Source organism: Gnatocerus cornutus, chromosome 2 (assembly GCF_029298725.1).
Source record: "Gnatocerus cornutus isolate USDA-ARS CGAHR chromosome 2, icGnaCorn1.1, whole genome shotgun sequence".
NCBI lineage: Eukaryota > Metazoa > Arthropoda > Insecta > Coleoptera > Tenebrionidae > Gnatocerus > Gnatocerus cornutus.
This window is the reverse complement of record NC_142234.1, coordinates 10,134,522-10,148,799: the sequence shown is the minus strand read 5'-3', so window position 1 is coordinate 10,148,799 and position 14,278 is coordinate 10,134,522. Positions and strand designations below refer to the sequence as shown.

Here is a 14,278-nt window from a genome sequence, read left to right as displayed (position 1 = left end):
TTCAACTGAGGGGTCTTCAAGTGAAAATATAAATAACAAATGCCTTCTCAATCAGACGAGAAATTTTAGATAACCAAACCACTGTAATTTTATTATTTATATTAATTAGACAGTAATTTTAAAAGTAGATAGCAATGACTTACTTCAAAAATTTTCCCACGCACTTTACAAGCAACAAGAGTAAACCATTATAATTATAGGGTTTGAAAGTATACTAAACGAAATTTAATTTTTAAATAGACTCATTCTATGAAGCAATAATAAGTACACTTTACGTTGCAGGTTACTTATTAATTACTAGTCCTAATGCAAATAAGGCCTTCCAAGATTCGTGCACTTCTTTGTTGGCCACACAAACAATACAGTTTGGGGAATTGGCACCCGATGCACCCGATGGAATTAAATGTAATAGAAAGTGGGGGACACCGAGCGAGAAAGACATCTTCATTTTTTCATTCTCACACACATCAAGAAACATTAATTTTTGGTGAGTCCAAGAACGATTAATGGACAAATAGATGAGCGCAACAAAGAAAACAATAATTGCTATTGGAGCGAGAAAGATAAAAATAATTTACCCCCATCAGCGTGAATGCATGCGTCGTGGCATTTTTTTATCATTATTGGCAAGACGAGATGTTAATATGATTGCTCCTTTAGTTTCGCTATTAGAGAGATTTGGTCGTTCGAATGCAAAATGCAACAATTTTATTTTTTATTAGTAATGATGTTTTCAATCAATTTGAGTTAAAATTTTCGAGAACTTTGTCGCTAAGATGCGTTGAGGAGAGTAATACCACCCACTGACACTACTCCTCTCCCACTTCTTATTAAAATTCCCCAAACTGTATTTGCATTGCAGTCATACTTTTAAAGAAAAAGAAAATTTTATATTTTACTTACAGACTTTTGTTTAAATTGCCATAATAACGATCGGAATCACTTCACTCACCACTTCAGCTCACCTCAAAATCTTAGCATAAAATGCAGCGTTCAACTCCTGACCCTTTGTATATCAACGTTTTTTATTGGTAAAATCCATTCTGTGTAATTTTCTTTCGAATTAACATACAATTATCATGTTCATTATTTATGAGACGCCAGGAATAAATCTTTATTCTACAAAACTACAAATGGATATTTTAACTATAATATGAAAAATAATAATTCTCGAATAACGTCAGATATTTTTAGGAAAAAGTGTATTTTGGAGTTAAGTTGAAGTTAGAAGTAAAATAGCCGTGAAGTAAAGTATCCCAAAAAATTGCTTTTGCTTACAGCTTACATAAAATATTATCATTAAAAACTCTGAGCTCAATCGGACTAATAGTAGATTTTGTTATACGGCAGAAAAGTGGTACTTTTTGTTAAGCAATTAAATTGCAGTAGCAAGGCGTAGCGTAGCCAAGTGTATGCAAAATTGCGAGACAGCAAAGCCACTTTTCGGCCAAATAATAAATACTACTTTTTCTCCAAACGTTAGATTTAGTTCCACGACAGACAATGAGTGAACGCAAACTGAACTATAAACATGGATGACTATGCATGTAGTTGTCATCAGTGAAAAATATTGGTTTCAAAGAGTTTCAAAGTTAAAATCGTGCAAGCGCCATACAAAATGTAAGTCTCAAATAGTAACCGTCACAAAAAGATTATTGGATAGGTGCTGAAACAAAAAAGAAACGGTGTTCTCAGGAAATGATCTGTCGGCATACTACTCAAACTTGAGCATGAACATGAAAAGCTCGACTTTATAGTCTCATTATTCTATGATAAAATCATTATTAAATCTCAACATATCAAAATATTTAAAATTACAAGCATTTTTTAAGAAAAGGAGTGAAACTTATAAACCATAAAAAGCAAAGGTATTATCGAAAAAACAATTGGACCAATTTGTGTTTAGCGCTCCAGACAAAAACACTTATCCACAAAAGTAGCAGCACTTAAATATCGCAACTTTTTTTATGTCGATTTATTTGTCAAGTTGTGCTAATATTTGGTAAAAGTATTATATTTTGTCTACTTTTGAGTATTCTATTTAGCTCACAAAACATTTAAACAGAATTATTTACATAAGATGCAACACAAAATACACATCTTATGAACAACTTTACAACATTTTCTGTTTTCAATAAAGAGAGATGTATGCTCTGAAAAGTTTAACGTCAAAAATTAATTCGTCAAGTTTAGACAACAAATACAAACGACAATAAAACACATTTAGATAGGATTTTTTACAATGACTGCATTGGTAAAGGTTCTACTACTACCTGAGTAGGGTCTCCCACACCGGTGGATACCAAAATTCTTAAGCTGACACTGTCAGCACATGTATTGTCAAAAAAAACTTAACTTAGATAACTATAATCGGTAATTACTTTAAATGACAATGAAATGTCCAGCCAGCTGCTTAAATTGTATTTCACAGTTTAGTATGATCCACAATTAGCTTACCGTGCTTTTACTTATGGACTTGAACTTTTTTAATGGCACACCGATATTTTTAAATTGTAAAACTAGTTATCAACTCTATTGTAAAAAACACAGATTTTAAAATTAAATTTCTATGTTGTAATTGTTATTATAACCGAAAAATTAAACTTTCGCACTTTCCTCAGGTTGCGCTCAGGCATCAAACGTCAAATTTTGATTGAACAAGCGGAATGTAAAGTTATTAATTGATTTATTTATGCTATTCTTAATAGTTATTTTTATTAATTAATTACACAAATACATATTATACGCATTAATAAATTTACGTTACATCAACCAATATCGAAATTTAATAAATTCTGCTAGCAAACAAAATTAAGGTATAATTCAGGTGTGATTCAAAGTCACAACCTTACTTATTGATGAAATTTTTCTTGTTAACATAACCTCGATAATTTAATGAATAGTAGTTAACTCTATACTAAAACGTGTAGGGTAACCCTCACTCTAAAGTTGAGATATTCGAGTCCGAGCGTGTACGTACTTTCAAAATTATCTCCACCCGAACCGTACCATTCTCGCTCCTTTTGCCCCGCTAGAAAAATCGACGAGTTTCCAAACTAACAAAGTGGCCGGTTTTCGTCCTTTTCGGCCGTTTGGTTTTCGAGAAATAAATTTTTAAAAGTCGTTTTCGTTCGTCCGGCTTTGCTGACGTGGTAGATGTTTCAAAATGCTTTAATGTTCGTGGGGACAAAACCATGACCATTAAGTCGAGAGACTCAGTCGTAAACATCTCAAAAGGGTCTGATTTATTTTTTATTATTTAAATCGGTCCGAGCAACGAAGGAAACATTAGCGGAGATTGATTTATTTAATCGAGTTCGACATCAAGGTGTGTTTTCCGTATGTATGCGTAACTTACACTTAAAAATCAGGAAGCGCGAATTCATTGTTCAATCACAGATCATCATTTGATGGACAAACATTTGTTGATAGTCTGTATAAAAAATTTGCATAAATATAAAGTATCTAATAGGCCCTTTTTAGGGGTACTTATGCAAAAGTAGAACAGATAAATAAAATGGACGCGACGAGTATCGAATTTTATTACGACTCGGTCGATTTTTAATCGTTCGGCGGCAGTAGATATTAGAGAGACAAAAAATGCAAGTGTGAAAGACTTAATTGCGGGAACTCATTACACAAAAGATGTAAAAGATAAGAAAATTTAAGAATCTGCTACTTTACCGGTTTAATGCTTTTGTATAGTGAGTACTGCAATTAAGCCATAAAATCACTATTTGGTACCTGCTGCAACTGGATAACTTGACAGCGGAGCTTCAAATATTGCCCGAGTGTTATGAACAGTATTTTTTACCTCTTTTCTTGGGATCTGAAGTGGTATCTAAACAAACTGCCCCTTCCGGGTGACGAAGACTTTATTACTTAAAGCATAATCAAAGAAACGAACGTGTAATCAATTTCGACTTTCTAAATTTTAATCCATTCCCGACCTACTACAACAATAGCGTTTCGAAACAATACGATTTTTTATTAATTTTTCGCATATTGGGATATTTCTCGAAACAGTTACCGATGGAAATTTTATTGCAAGCGTGTGATTTTTGGCACGGGGAGAAGTTACAAAAAAAAACATATCTACAAATAAATCCTAACTTATTCTGTTCTGATGATATAAATTAAATATTCTTCATAATTTAATTATTAGTTCTAAATCGGCGTCACCCCATTCCCCTTCACACAATTAAAAAAACGACCATCACACAGCGATAGTCGCGATAAACAAATATGAATTTGACTAAAACAATAAATTAACAAGGGATTAAGAAGTCCTGATGGTCGTTTTATTGTAGTTTAACAAAAAAAGAAAAACGAACCGTTCATCATAAATACCCCGAAACGTAAGTACCATTTACGACTCGGCCGACATTCAATCGTTCTAAAGCAGTAAATAATAGATATTAGAGAGACTAAAAATGCATTAACGTAGTTATTACACAAAAGGAGTACACCATCACAGCACTTGAGTTTTGTTATTTATGAGTATTTATAAGTATACTTTTCCAATTTGAGACTCGTTTTTATGAGGGTGCTTCTTTGTGTAAAAGTTAAATTTCTTCACAATGCAGACCATAAATTGCGGTTGCAGCTCATCACTAGGGTTCGACCAGAACCGCACCGGACACAAAACTTGCATTTGGTGCCAAAGCTATCCGTGACACTAAACCCTGAATATTTTTTTTTATTTTTTTTTTATATAAGTACCAATCTTACTAAGTAGTGTCAGGATTTATTTTATTTGCTAAATTTTAAAAAGAAATCAGAAAAAAATTAATAAATGTCAGCCGTTCCTGGTTTGAGATCTCTCGGCCTACCTAAGAAATAATTTATGGCAGGGTTCTTTACAACCTTGAAACCACTGATAATGTTTGCGGTAATCGTTATTGCAGGGCCATAATAACGAGTCTCAACTTGGAAAAGTATACCGACATCCACTTCACACCCTTTCTCACCAGAAAAAAACCGACCATCAGACAGGGATAGTCGGGTGGCTCATTTTACCGATATTTTTCATCAATAACAAAATCTGCTATTTGGTAGTTTGGTACTATTGTGTAGTGAGTACTCCAATTAAGACTTAAAGTCACTGTTCAAGCAGAGATAAGGAGGAGGTATATAAGGATTTGTTAAAATAATGTTCACTATAAATGAACCGATAAATAAGTATGAATTCGAAGAAAACAATAAATTCACAAGGAATGAAGAATGCGAAATCTCTGAAGAATGGGACCGGACATCCTGATAATCGTTTTATTTTAATCTAACAAAAAAAAACAGAACCTTAAATACCCCAAAAAGTACGTCTATAATTAAACAATGTTTAAATACATAAAATATTGTTTTCCTCCAGAGAAACGGCACTTATTAAAATCAGTCCGAGCTGTGAAGAAAACATAATCTGACATTAATTAATTACGGATCCGTACTCTCAATTTACAAAAAAATACGATTTTTCACGCATGTTTCGGATACAAGTATTTGCTTTGAGTGAGCTATATGAGTTTTTTAGGTCCCTATTTCGGTAAAAAAAGATTGTTTTGAAAGGTAACTGGAGAATTTCATGAAAAATTATCAACAGCATTTTTTCTTCTTAAACTGAGAATCTATTGTGTGATTGCATGAGTTCAAGAAAAAGCGCAAATAAACCTTTTTTGCAAACAGCGGGTATGCTTATCAATACTCGAGAATCACTAGAAAATCAGGGGCAGTTAGAGGAAATCACTAAAAATCAGGAGAAAATATTAGAACATCGGGGGCCAATCATTAGAAAATCAGAGAAAATCACTAGGAAATCAGGGAAAATTAGACGAAATCCCAAGAAAATCAGGGGAATTTGGACGAAATTACAAGAAAATCCGAGAATGTTAATCGAAAACACAAGGAAATCAAGGGAAGTTTGTCGTATGCCATTTTTGAAAAATATTAACTTCTAGGATTAATCTTCCTGAAAAATCAGTGTGTTAGTTTTAGGAAATCACTATGAATCAGAGGAATTCATTACGAAATCAGGGAAGCTTTGACGAAATACAAAAAAAAAAAAGAAAGTTAGACGAAATCGATGGAAAATTATTAGAACATCAGGGGCATTCAATAGGAAACCAGGGATTGTCAGACGAAATCACAAGGAAATCAGGGAAGTTAGGCGAAATCAAAAGGAAATCAGAGGAAATTAGCGAGAAAAATAAAAGGCAGTTAAGTGTGTGCCATTTTTGACAAGTCATCTTATCAATAAGAAATCACCAGGCAGACAATATGGGAAAATCATTAAGATATCAATAGAAAATCAGGAGTTAGACGCGACATCAAAAAAAAATCTGGGAAAGTTAGACGAAATCACACGGAAATCAGGGGAAGTTAGACAAAATCACAAGACAATCAGCGACAAAATCAGGTGAACTCAGCCCCTGGTCAATACCAATTTATAAATGAATAAACTTAAACAAACAGGTCGTTTCCAAACAATGTATCCCAAAATATAAATTACTGTAACCCATTTATAATTATTGCTCACATCTCAAAATGTTCTAAAGTTTTTTGACTCGACCATTTTTCTATAGGTCCATTTTAAATATGACAGCGAAAATCTCGAAAGTGTATAATAATTTTTATTATCGAGAATATTGAAATGCAATGTTTATTTGCGATTTAACGAATTTACAGGCGATTTCTGTTAAGTCATAAAATGGTTGGGACCCATGACAGGTACCAGAGCTTCTCAAACGCAAAAGCGACCGTAAAAGATTGGACAAATTTTGTAACTTCAATCATCTCCGTTAACATCATGGCTAAGTCAATATTCTATTTATTTATAATTTTTTTTATTTCTTTGATTAAATAGAAATTTAGTAAGTGAGCGAACTCTGTTATTCTGTATAATCTTTTTTGGACCAGTTTTGTAACTGCTGCTCTATTGTCGTTGGTTTGTTGTTTTCCTTTTCCACCCCTGTCATCAGATGTTTTGAACAAAGATCGAGAGTCGTACCGCATCACATTCACAAAAGAAAATCGTAAATTGGGTAATTAGGAGATGATTATTACTGGTTTACAACAGCCTCATTTTATGGCTTAGAGGACACCAACTCAGAAATCGCCTGTATTCATAGAAACTCACCAATTTATATACATTTGCGAGATTCTGTTGTATATTTTTTTCTTGCTATGACGTGGTGCCCGAATGGGAGACTACACCGTGTGTCTTATATTTTTTCTTCTTTTATTGTATGAGTAATAGAATTTGCAATAGACTCAGAAACCACGAAAGACGAAGCCTGTCTGATTTATGAATTTTCTGCGTAGTACTGTTAAATTTTTAATAGCGAAGCGCGTGGTTTTAGAACCTTAAAACCTTTTATTATTTTTTTGATTCTAAAATTTTCAGGAAAATCTACATTTTGCCATGCGTAATTATTTCTATCAGAGTTTCAAAAAACGAAAACCACAAAATATGAAGTTATCTTAACACTTTCTTTGTTAAATGTTAAATGACAAAATGCAATTAACTAGGTGGCCATCGGAATTCTTTAGAACTCGGTTTTTTTGTAAACCTAATTTTTCCGAGGCCATCTTTGTTTCATAGTATAGCATATAAACAATCTCAAATTAAAATTCAACGCCACGGAAAAGCGAGGTTCACGAAAAAAGAGATCTACAGAATTCCGAGGGCCACCTAGTTCGTACTACTAAAGTGTAAAAATCTCTATTTTCAGGACTGAAAAAAGATATGACTTGACTGAACTTTAGCAACAGAGCCACTTTTTTTTAAGCCGGCAAAACAATTTTTTCACACAAAAACTACAAACTGGATGAAAAAGCAAAAATGAGTATATGTATAACGGAATATGTTTTTTTTTCAAGGTCTACTTTAAATTTTTTAAAGCATGCGTACGTTATACTAGTATGCATGCATTTACTTACCTTAACTTCCACTTCGTTTCCAAACCAGCAATACAGAAAAATTTGCACAATAATTGTGGAGGTGTAGACAAGGTGCGAAACTCCTTCACTGCTTAAGGGGTTTACCTAGAACTTTTTCTTAAACAGCACCAAAAATCTAAAAACCTACCAGAGTCAATTGGAACATTGTAAGTGCGAGCGAAATTACACTCGTAAAAAACTGCCCCAATACGATCTTATCTAAGAATTTATTGCAATTTTTTCCAAAACTACAATGACTATAAATAATTATATCAATTTAAAATTACATTTTATCTCACCTTATAATTGCTTTATGATGTAAAATGCAACGTATCAAAGATGTATTGAATTCCGAAACTCCATGATTGGTCAAATTTCTCATTTTGTAAGCCAAAAGATCACACTGCGCACCAGTGTACATCATCAAAGCAGTTATTAACAAATCTATAGTAATATTGCTGATTCCCATAAACCACAAGCAGACACCCTGATATACGTAAGTGAGTTCATAAAATGGAGATTTTGTCGCATCGTATGGATACCAAGCCGGAAATGGTAATCTATGTGCTTTAAATTCACCACTTATTATCGGATAAAGTACAAATGAGGATAACGTGGCACCGCCCATTGCAAGAAATCCTAAATTGATTTTTTTCCACCAATGTAAAGTAGGTTGCACTAAAAACTCCTGTTCTTTATTTTGTGGTTGAAAAATCTCACTATCAAGCGTCATTATAGCCTTCTTTAGAACCTTAACGTTACTCATGTAAACGGCAAATTTTAAAGAAATAAGTAGAGTACCGAGACCGACATAGAATAGAGAAACAAGAGCCTTTAGGTCGTTGTAAACAAAAAACAGGTTTGCAGTCTGAAACACATTGTAAGTGTTCGCAAATACGTTCACCACTACGAAGGAGTATAACAAATAAAAGTCGCATTTATACACTTCGTTTTCTTGAGGCCATAAACCTGCGATTCTTAAGATGAAAATATTTAAACGAAGAATTAATTTCCACTCGAAGCGTTCCATATTAAATAAAACACTGAACTAAGACAGAATAATCAGTGAGGCCTGAAAGCAAAAAATGTATTGTCTTTCACCGTGATCAAATATTTATTGAAGTAATTATCTATGATTTGAATATTTCTTAGAGTAAATTATGAATTAATTGTAATGACAGGTTTGGTTGAAATGTAACCCGAAATTAAAAATATCATTTGGTTATATTCTCATGATATTTTATCCGGTTATAAATATTACTTCTAAAAAAAAATTAATCGACGTACTTACTCAAAGTAGACGTTACTTGAGAATTTGTAAAAAAAGACCCAAATAAGTTATTTTGCAAGATTTAATTTTTAAAGTGGCTATTCTTAGAAATTACATTTTGAGCCTAATTGTACAACACTGGACAATAATGGTGGACAATCGACAGGTTCAAAAAAATTACTAATTTATAGGGGAGAAATACTTAGTTATTAAATCAACAAGTATTATATGCAAAAATTTCACGTGTTAGTATTCCTTTAATCTACTAACTATAGTCCTGAAAACGCTCAATCTGTAAACAACTAAGCACATTCATACAACATAAAGAAAAAAGTACATATTTGGAAAATGTATCAGCTCAATTTTGAGATAATCTGCGACAGTGCCATCTATAACCTGGACGGCTAAATTTTAATTTAACCTTTTCTAATGCACGTATTGGATATCAACTTAGTTCTCTTAGTTCTCTTAGTTCTAGTACTCATAGAAAAAAATTTGACGCAAAATTTTACAATCTTGACATTTAGTAATATCTATTTTGGGTTGCAATTTGAGTTCAGTCAGGCTCATTATCAGTCGAAGATTACAGTGTATTATATTATTAATTTAGCACTCTTGGACTAAAAAAATACGTTTTAGCATTTGTCAACACGACTAAAAAATAATAGATTTTGTTATATGGCAGAAAAGTGGTACTTTTTGTCAAGCAATTAAATTGCAGTAGCAAGGCGAAACAACAAAAGCCAATTTTCGGCCAAGTAACAAATATGTACTACTTTTTCTCCAAACGAAAGATTCAGTTCCACGTCCGACAATGAGTAAACGCAAATTGAACTATAAACATGGATGGCTATGCATGTAGTTGTCATGACATGATGACATTTACTGTGAAAAACATTGGTTTCAAAAGTTAAGATCGTGCAAGTGCCATACAAAATGGAAGTCACAAATAATTTCTGCCTAGGCAGAAAAAGTGTTTCTTTGACAACGAGGACTTTTCATTACTTATAACAAAATTGCCTACATTATTCTCTAAAAAGACTAAAAAATAGTGAAACAGTGGGGTTAAACTAAAGTTATAAAATAATAAGAATATAAATTATAAATGAAAACAATCGTTGCTAACACGTTTGTAAGAACCACGTTTAAAAAGTAACACTTACACAAGGTCTAGCAACACTAGTGTCCACCCCCAAAATCGTCTTTAATTTTACAGATAAAATTTTAAAAATTTGCATACGCTCACAGTTGACAAAACTCTAGAAGCTGACAAAAAAAATTTTTTTTAACATAACTGTGGTACAGATATTTTTATAACTTCCATAACATGAAACCGTCACAAAATCTCAATAGTTTGTAATGGACACAGAAAAATAATATTTCCCTGCTAATTTACGCACAGAGATATTGCAATAAATACTCCCTTTAAATATTAAAAAAAGAGCTTTTTTTATTGTCGGTCTAGGTTAAAATTTGCCATTAAAACAATCTTGATTTCTGAACTCGAAAAAACGCTTAGTTCGAGAATTCATAGTAATTTAAATTTATTATAATTTAGAATTTTCATTCACCACATTTTCAAATGTCAATATTTTTTCTATCTTGGATTAAATAAGACTTGACAACTTAAGCCGACCATAGACTATGTATAACGTAGGCGCCTTTAACATACAAAGCATTATATTACCAAATTTTAATTCAAAACAAATACAATTTTTTTTTTTGTACGACCATAACCTAAAATGCCATTTTTGACACCCCTTACTAACGTCAAAAGTGTGGCTTTTTCGAGGAACGTTATAAAAAAAAATTTTTTTTCACGGCGTGATAAAAAACTTGAACAATAAATTAGAACATGTTATTGCAAATAATTCAAGCTGCAATTAACAATTTAACCATTTTTATTAAGATTTTATTCAACATTCAAGTACAAATATTTAAAATTCTTAATAAAAAACATAAAAACTTGTTAACGAAAAGTAATGTGGATTGTACTATTTTGAACATTATTAATGTTTATTCCTGGAAGTAAATCATTTGCTTCTTGTCTAATTTCAGGAGAAGTACAAGAAACATCTGTTTCGCTATCACATGTCGTGTTTTGTGCACGTTTTGTGTTGCAAATTTAGGTTGTTGACAATTTTTCTTTAGTAACACCAACAATGACGACTGGATTAAATTCAGGAAATTTTGATCAAAAATTCCTGTCCGTTTTCAGAAAGATGCCGACATGGAGGACAATTCTTCTCATCCAGAAAAAGCTTTGGATACGAGATTCTTCATATATATTTAAAGTAGCTTACGTTACTTTGACTTAAATAAAATTAATTAGATTTCTTAAGAAGTATTGTGTTAAATTATGGTCATACAAAAAGTATTGTATACAACACGTGGCTAAATTGTGCTTTTTTTTACTTGTGGGCCTTATAGCACTCGCCTTCGGCTCGTGCATATAAATGGCCCACGCGTAAAAAAAAGCACTATTTTAGCCACTGGTTGTACAAAATACTATTATATGTTCAGTTATTAAATTAATAACCACAACAAAATTTTAAAAAGTCAAAATTCAATAAATTTGCAATGAACATTATAAGTAGGTACACTTACCTTATACTCTAGTTCGTTTCCAAACCAGCAATACAGAAAAATTTGCACAGTGATTGTAGAGGTGTAGACAAGGTGCGAAATTCCTTCACTGCTTAGGGGGCTCACCTAAAACTTTTTGATTAAAAACACTACAAACACAAAGATGTCAAACCCACCATAGTCAATTGAAACATAACAAGTGCCAAGGAGATTACACTTGTAAAAAACTGCCCTAAGACAATCTTATCCAGAAAATCATTGCAACTTTCTGCAAAACTATCCAAAACATGTCGCTTTTTCATACTATTTTTATATTACCTTAATATTTCTTTGTGATGTAAAATACAACGTTTTAGAGATGCATTAAATTCCGACCCTCCATGTATTGACGAATTTTTCATGTTGTAAGTCAAAAGATCACATTGAGCGCCAGTAAACATCATTAAAGCAGTTATTATCAAATCCATAGTTACATTGCTGATTCCCATGAAGCACAGGCAGAGAGCCTGATATAGATAACTAAACTCATAATATGGAGATTTCGTAGCATCGTATGGATACCAAGCCGGAAATGGTAATCTATGTGCTTTGAAATCCCCATTTATCAAGGGAAATAGTATAAATGAGAATACCGTGGCAAATCCCATTCCGATAAATCCCAAATTCATTATTGACCACAAATGTAAAGTGGGGTGTACTAAAATCTCTTGTTCTTTGTTTTGTGGTTGAAAATTTTCACTATCAAGTTTTACCATCGCCTTTTTTAGAATGTCAATATTACTGACGAAAATAACAAATTTAAAAGAAATCAAAATCGTACCAATGCCGACATAGAAAAGGGAAACGAGACCCTTAAAGTCGTCGTAAACAAAAAACAAATTTGCAGCTTGGAGCGCATTGTAGGTGTTTACAAATACGTTCACTACCACGAAAGAGTATAGAAAATAAAAGTCGTATTTATACACTTCATTGCCTTGAGGCCACAATCCAGAAATTCTTAAGATCAAAATATTAATACGGATGATTCTTTTCCAGTTAAACTCCTGCATGTTAACCAATGTAATCCAAAGAAGACGTATATAAATTAAGTAAGCACTTTAATTTTTAGTTCTACATTAAGAAATGCCATGTTAATACCGTTTATATTTGTACACAAAACTTACCAAACACAATTATTAAAGTTTGTCACTTTTACACTTATGCTGCACTTATCACTAGCACTGCATTCACATCCGTATGCTTCAAGAGTAAGACTGAAAACTTCAACCGGCACTGCCACATATTGACCGTTTATTGATAAAAGACAGTAAATTTTATTTCAACTTCTTTATAATTAAATATTTTATTATTAATGAGAGTAGAAAGAATACTGCTTTTTTAAATATACGTTTCTCTTTTAAATAATAATACATTCTAGAACGAACGTGGAAATCGACGTCAACGATTAATAGGAGATTTACGATGTATGAAGTTTTTTTATACACGATATGTAAACACGAAATTTGATTTAAAGTTTTTAGGAAAAAAATTTCAATTAAAATCTGAAAATTTTGCTACAAGAATAATTATTGTAAATATGTAATTATCTTAGGGTTTTAATATCAACTTCCGTTGACTGTCAGTTGCACCGGAAGTAGCTATCAATTTTGTTATTTTAAATGGAACATATCATTTTTCGATTCTTTGCTGTAACACTAAAACGAATTGTTGAAAAAAAAAAAATTTAATTTTTTTTAAATGTCATATCTAAGCACCTAGGACATATTTGAGGACATATCTAAGCACCTATGACATTATTTTTTTCATAATATTAAAGATAAAAACTATTTTTTTTAATGGAACATCCTATATATTATTTTATTTTTTCATTTCTTATAAAATTTTAATGTCACTTTATGTTACATGTTCAATGTTGAAATTAAGCACGTTTGGAGTTGTATGTAATTATAACTTGTGCACATCGAAATTGGTTATTATGATAGCGTAGAAAAAATTATCTGTTGTATTATTACAGAGTCTGAATTATTCCCCTCTTTTGATTAGAGTACCTGCCACCCAAAATTGAATTCTGCGCGAAGTTGCATTTTTGTAACTCCATTCACCGACCAGGAACGTTCGCGCGAGAAAGTTGACTATGGGCGTTCACATCAGAGTAGGGAGTTAAAAATATCGGTGCGCCACTGCAAAAGTCGTCTGTCAATGCAAACTTGTTTAATGGCCTCAGATATTTAGTGCGTTTACAGTCTTGACTTTTAAAGTACTTTACAGCGGACTTTTCATAAAATACCGCAATTGTAAACATTGGCGAGTGGCAGAAACTGCTAGATACTGACAGGACAGATTAAGATAAATTTGGCTTTTGCGATTTTAGTTCTATAGATGTTTAAGAAAGTGATGACAATGATTATTTTGACAAAATGTATTTTTCCTACTACCCCTTATGAAACTGGCATTTTCCACACGGTTAAATGAAGTATTGTCGAGACTTAT

At 32.2% G+C, this 14,278-nt stretch overlaps 1 protein-coding gene across 1 annotated transcript; it reads right to left on the bottom strand.

Moving 5' to 3' along the window:
• Positions 1-4,575: 4,575 nt before the first annotated feature.
• Positions 4,576-8,962, bottom strand: LOC148178864 (odorant receptor 46a-like). Its single transcript, XM_088029485.1, has 8 exons — positions 8,232-8,962; positions 8,081-8,180; positions 7,818-8,037; positions 7,685-7,769; positions 5,665-5,687; positions 5,106-5,159; positions 4,864-4,866; positions 4,576-4,685 (listed from the first exon to the last, which is right to left on the bottom strand). Exons 1-8 carry the CDS (start codon positions 8,960-8,962, stop codon positions 4,576-4,578), a joined length of 1,326 nt encoding a protein of 441 aa, XP_087885611.1.
• Between the last annotated feature and the right edge of the window lie 5,316 nt (positions 8,963-14,278).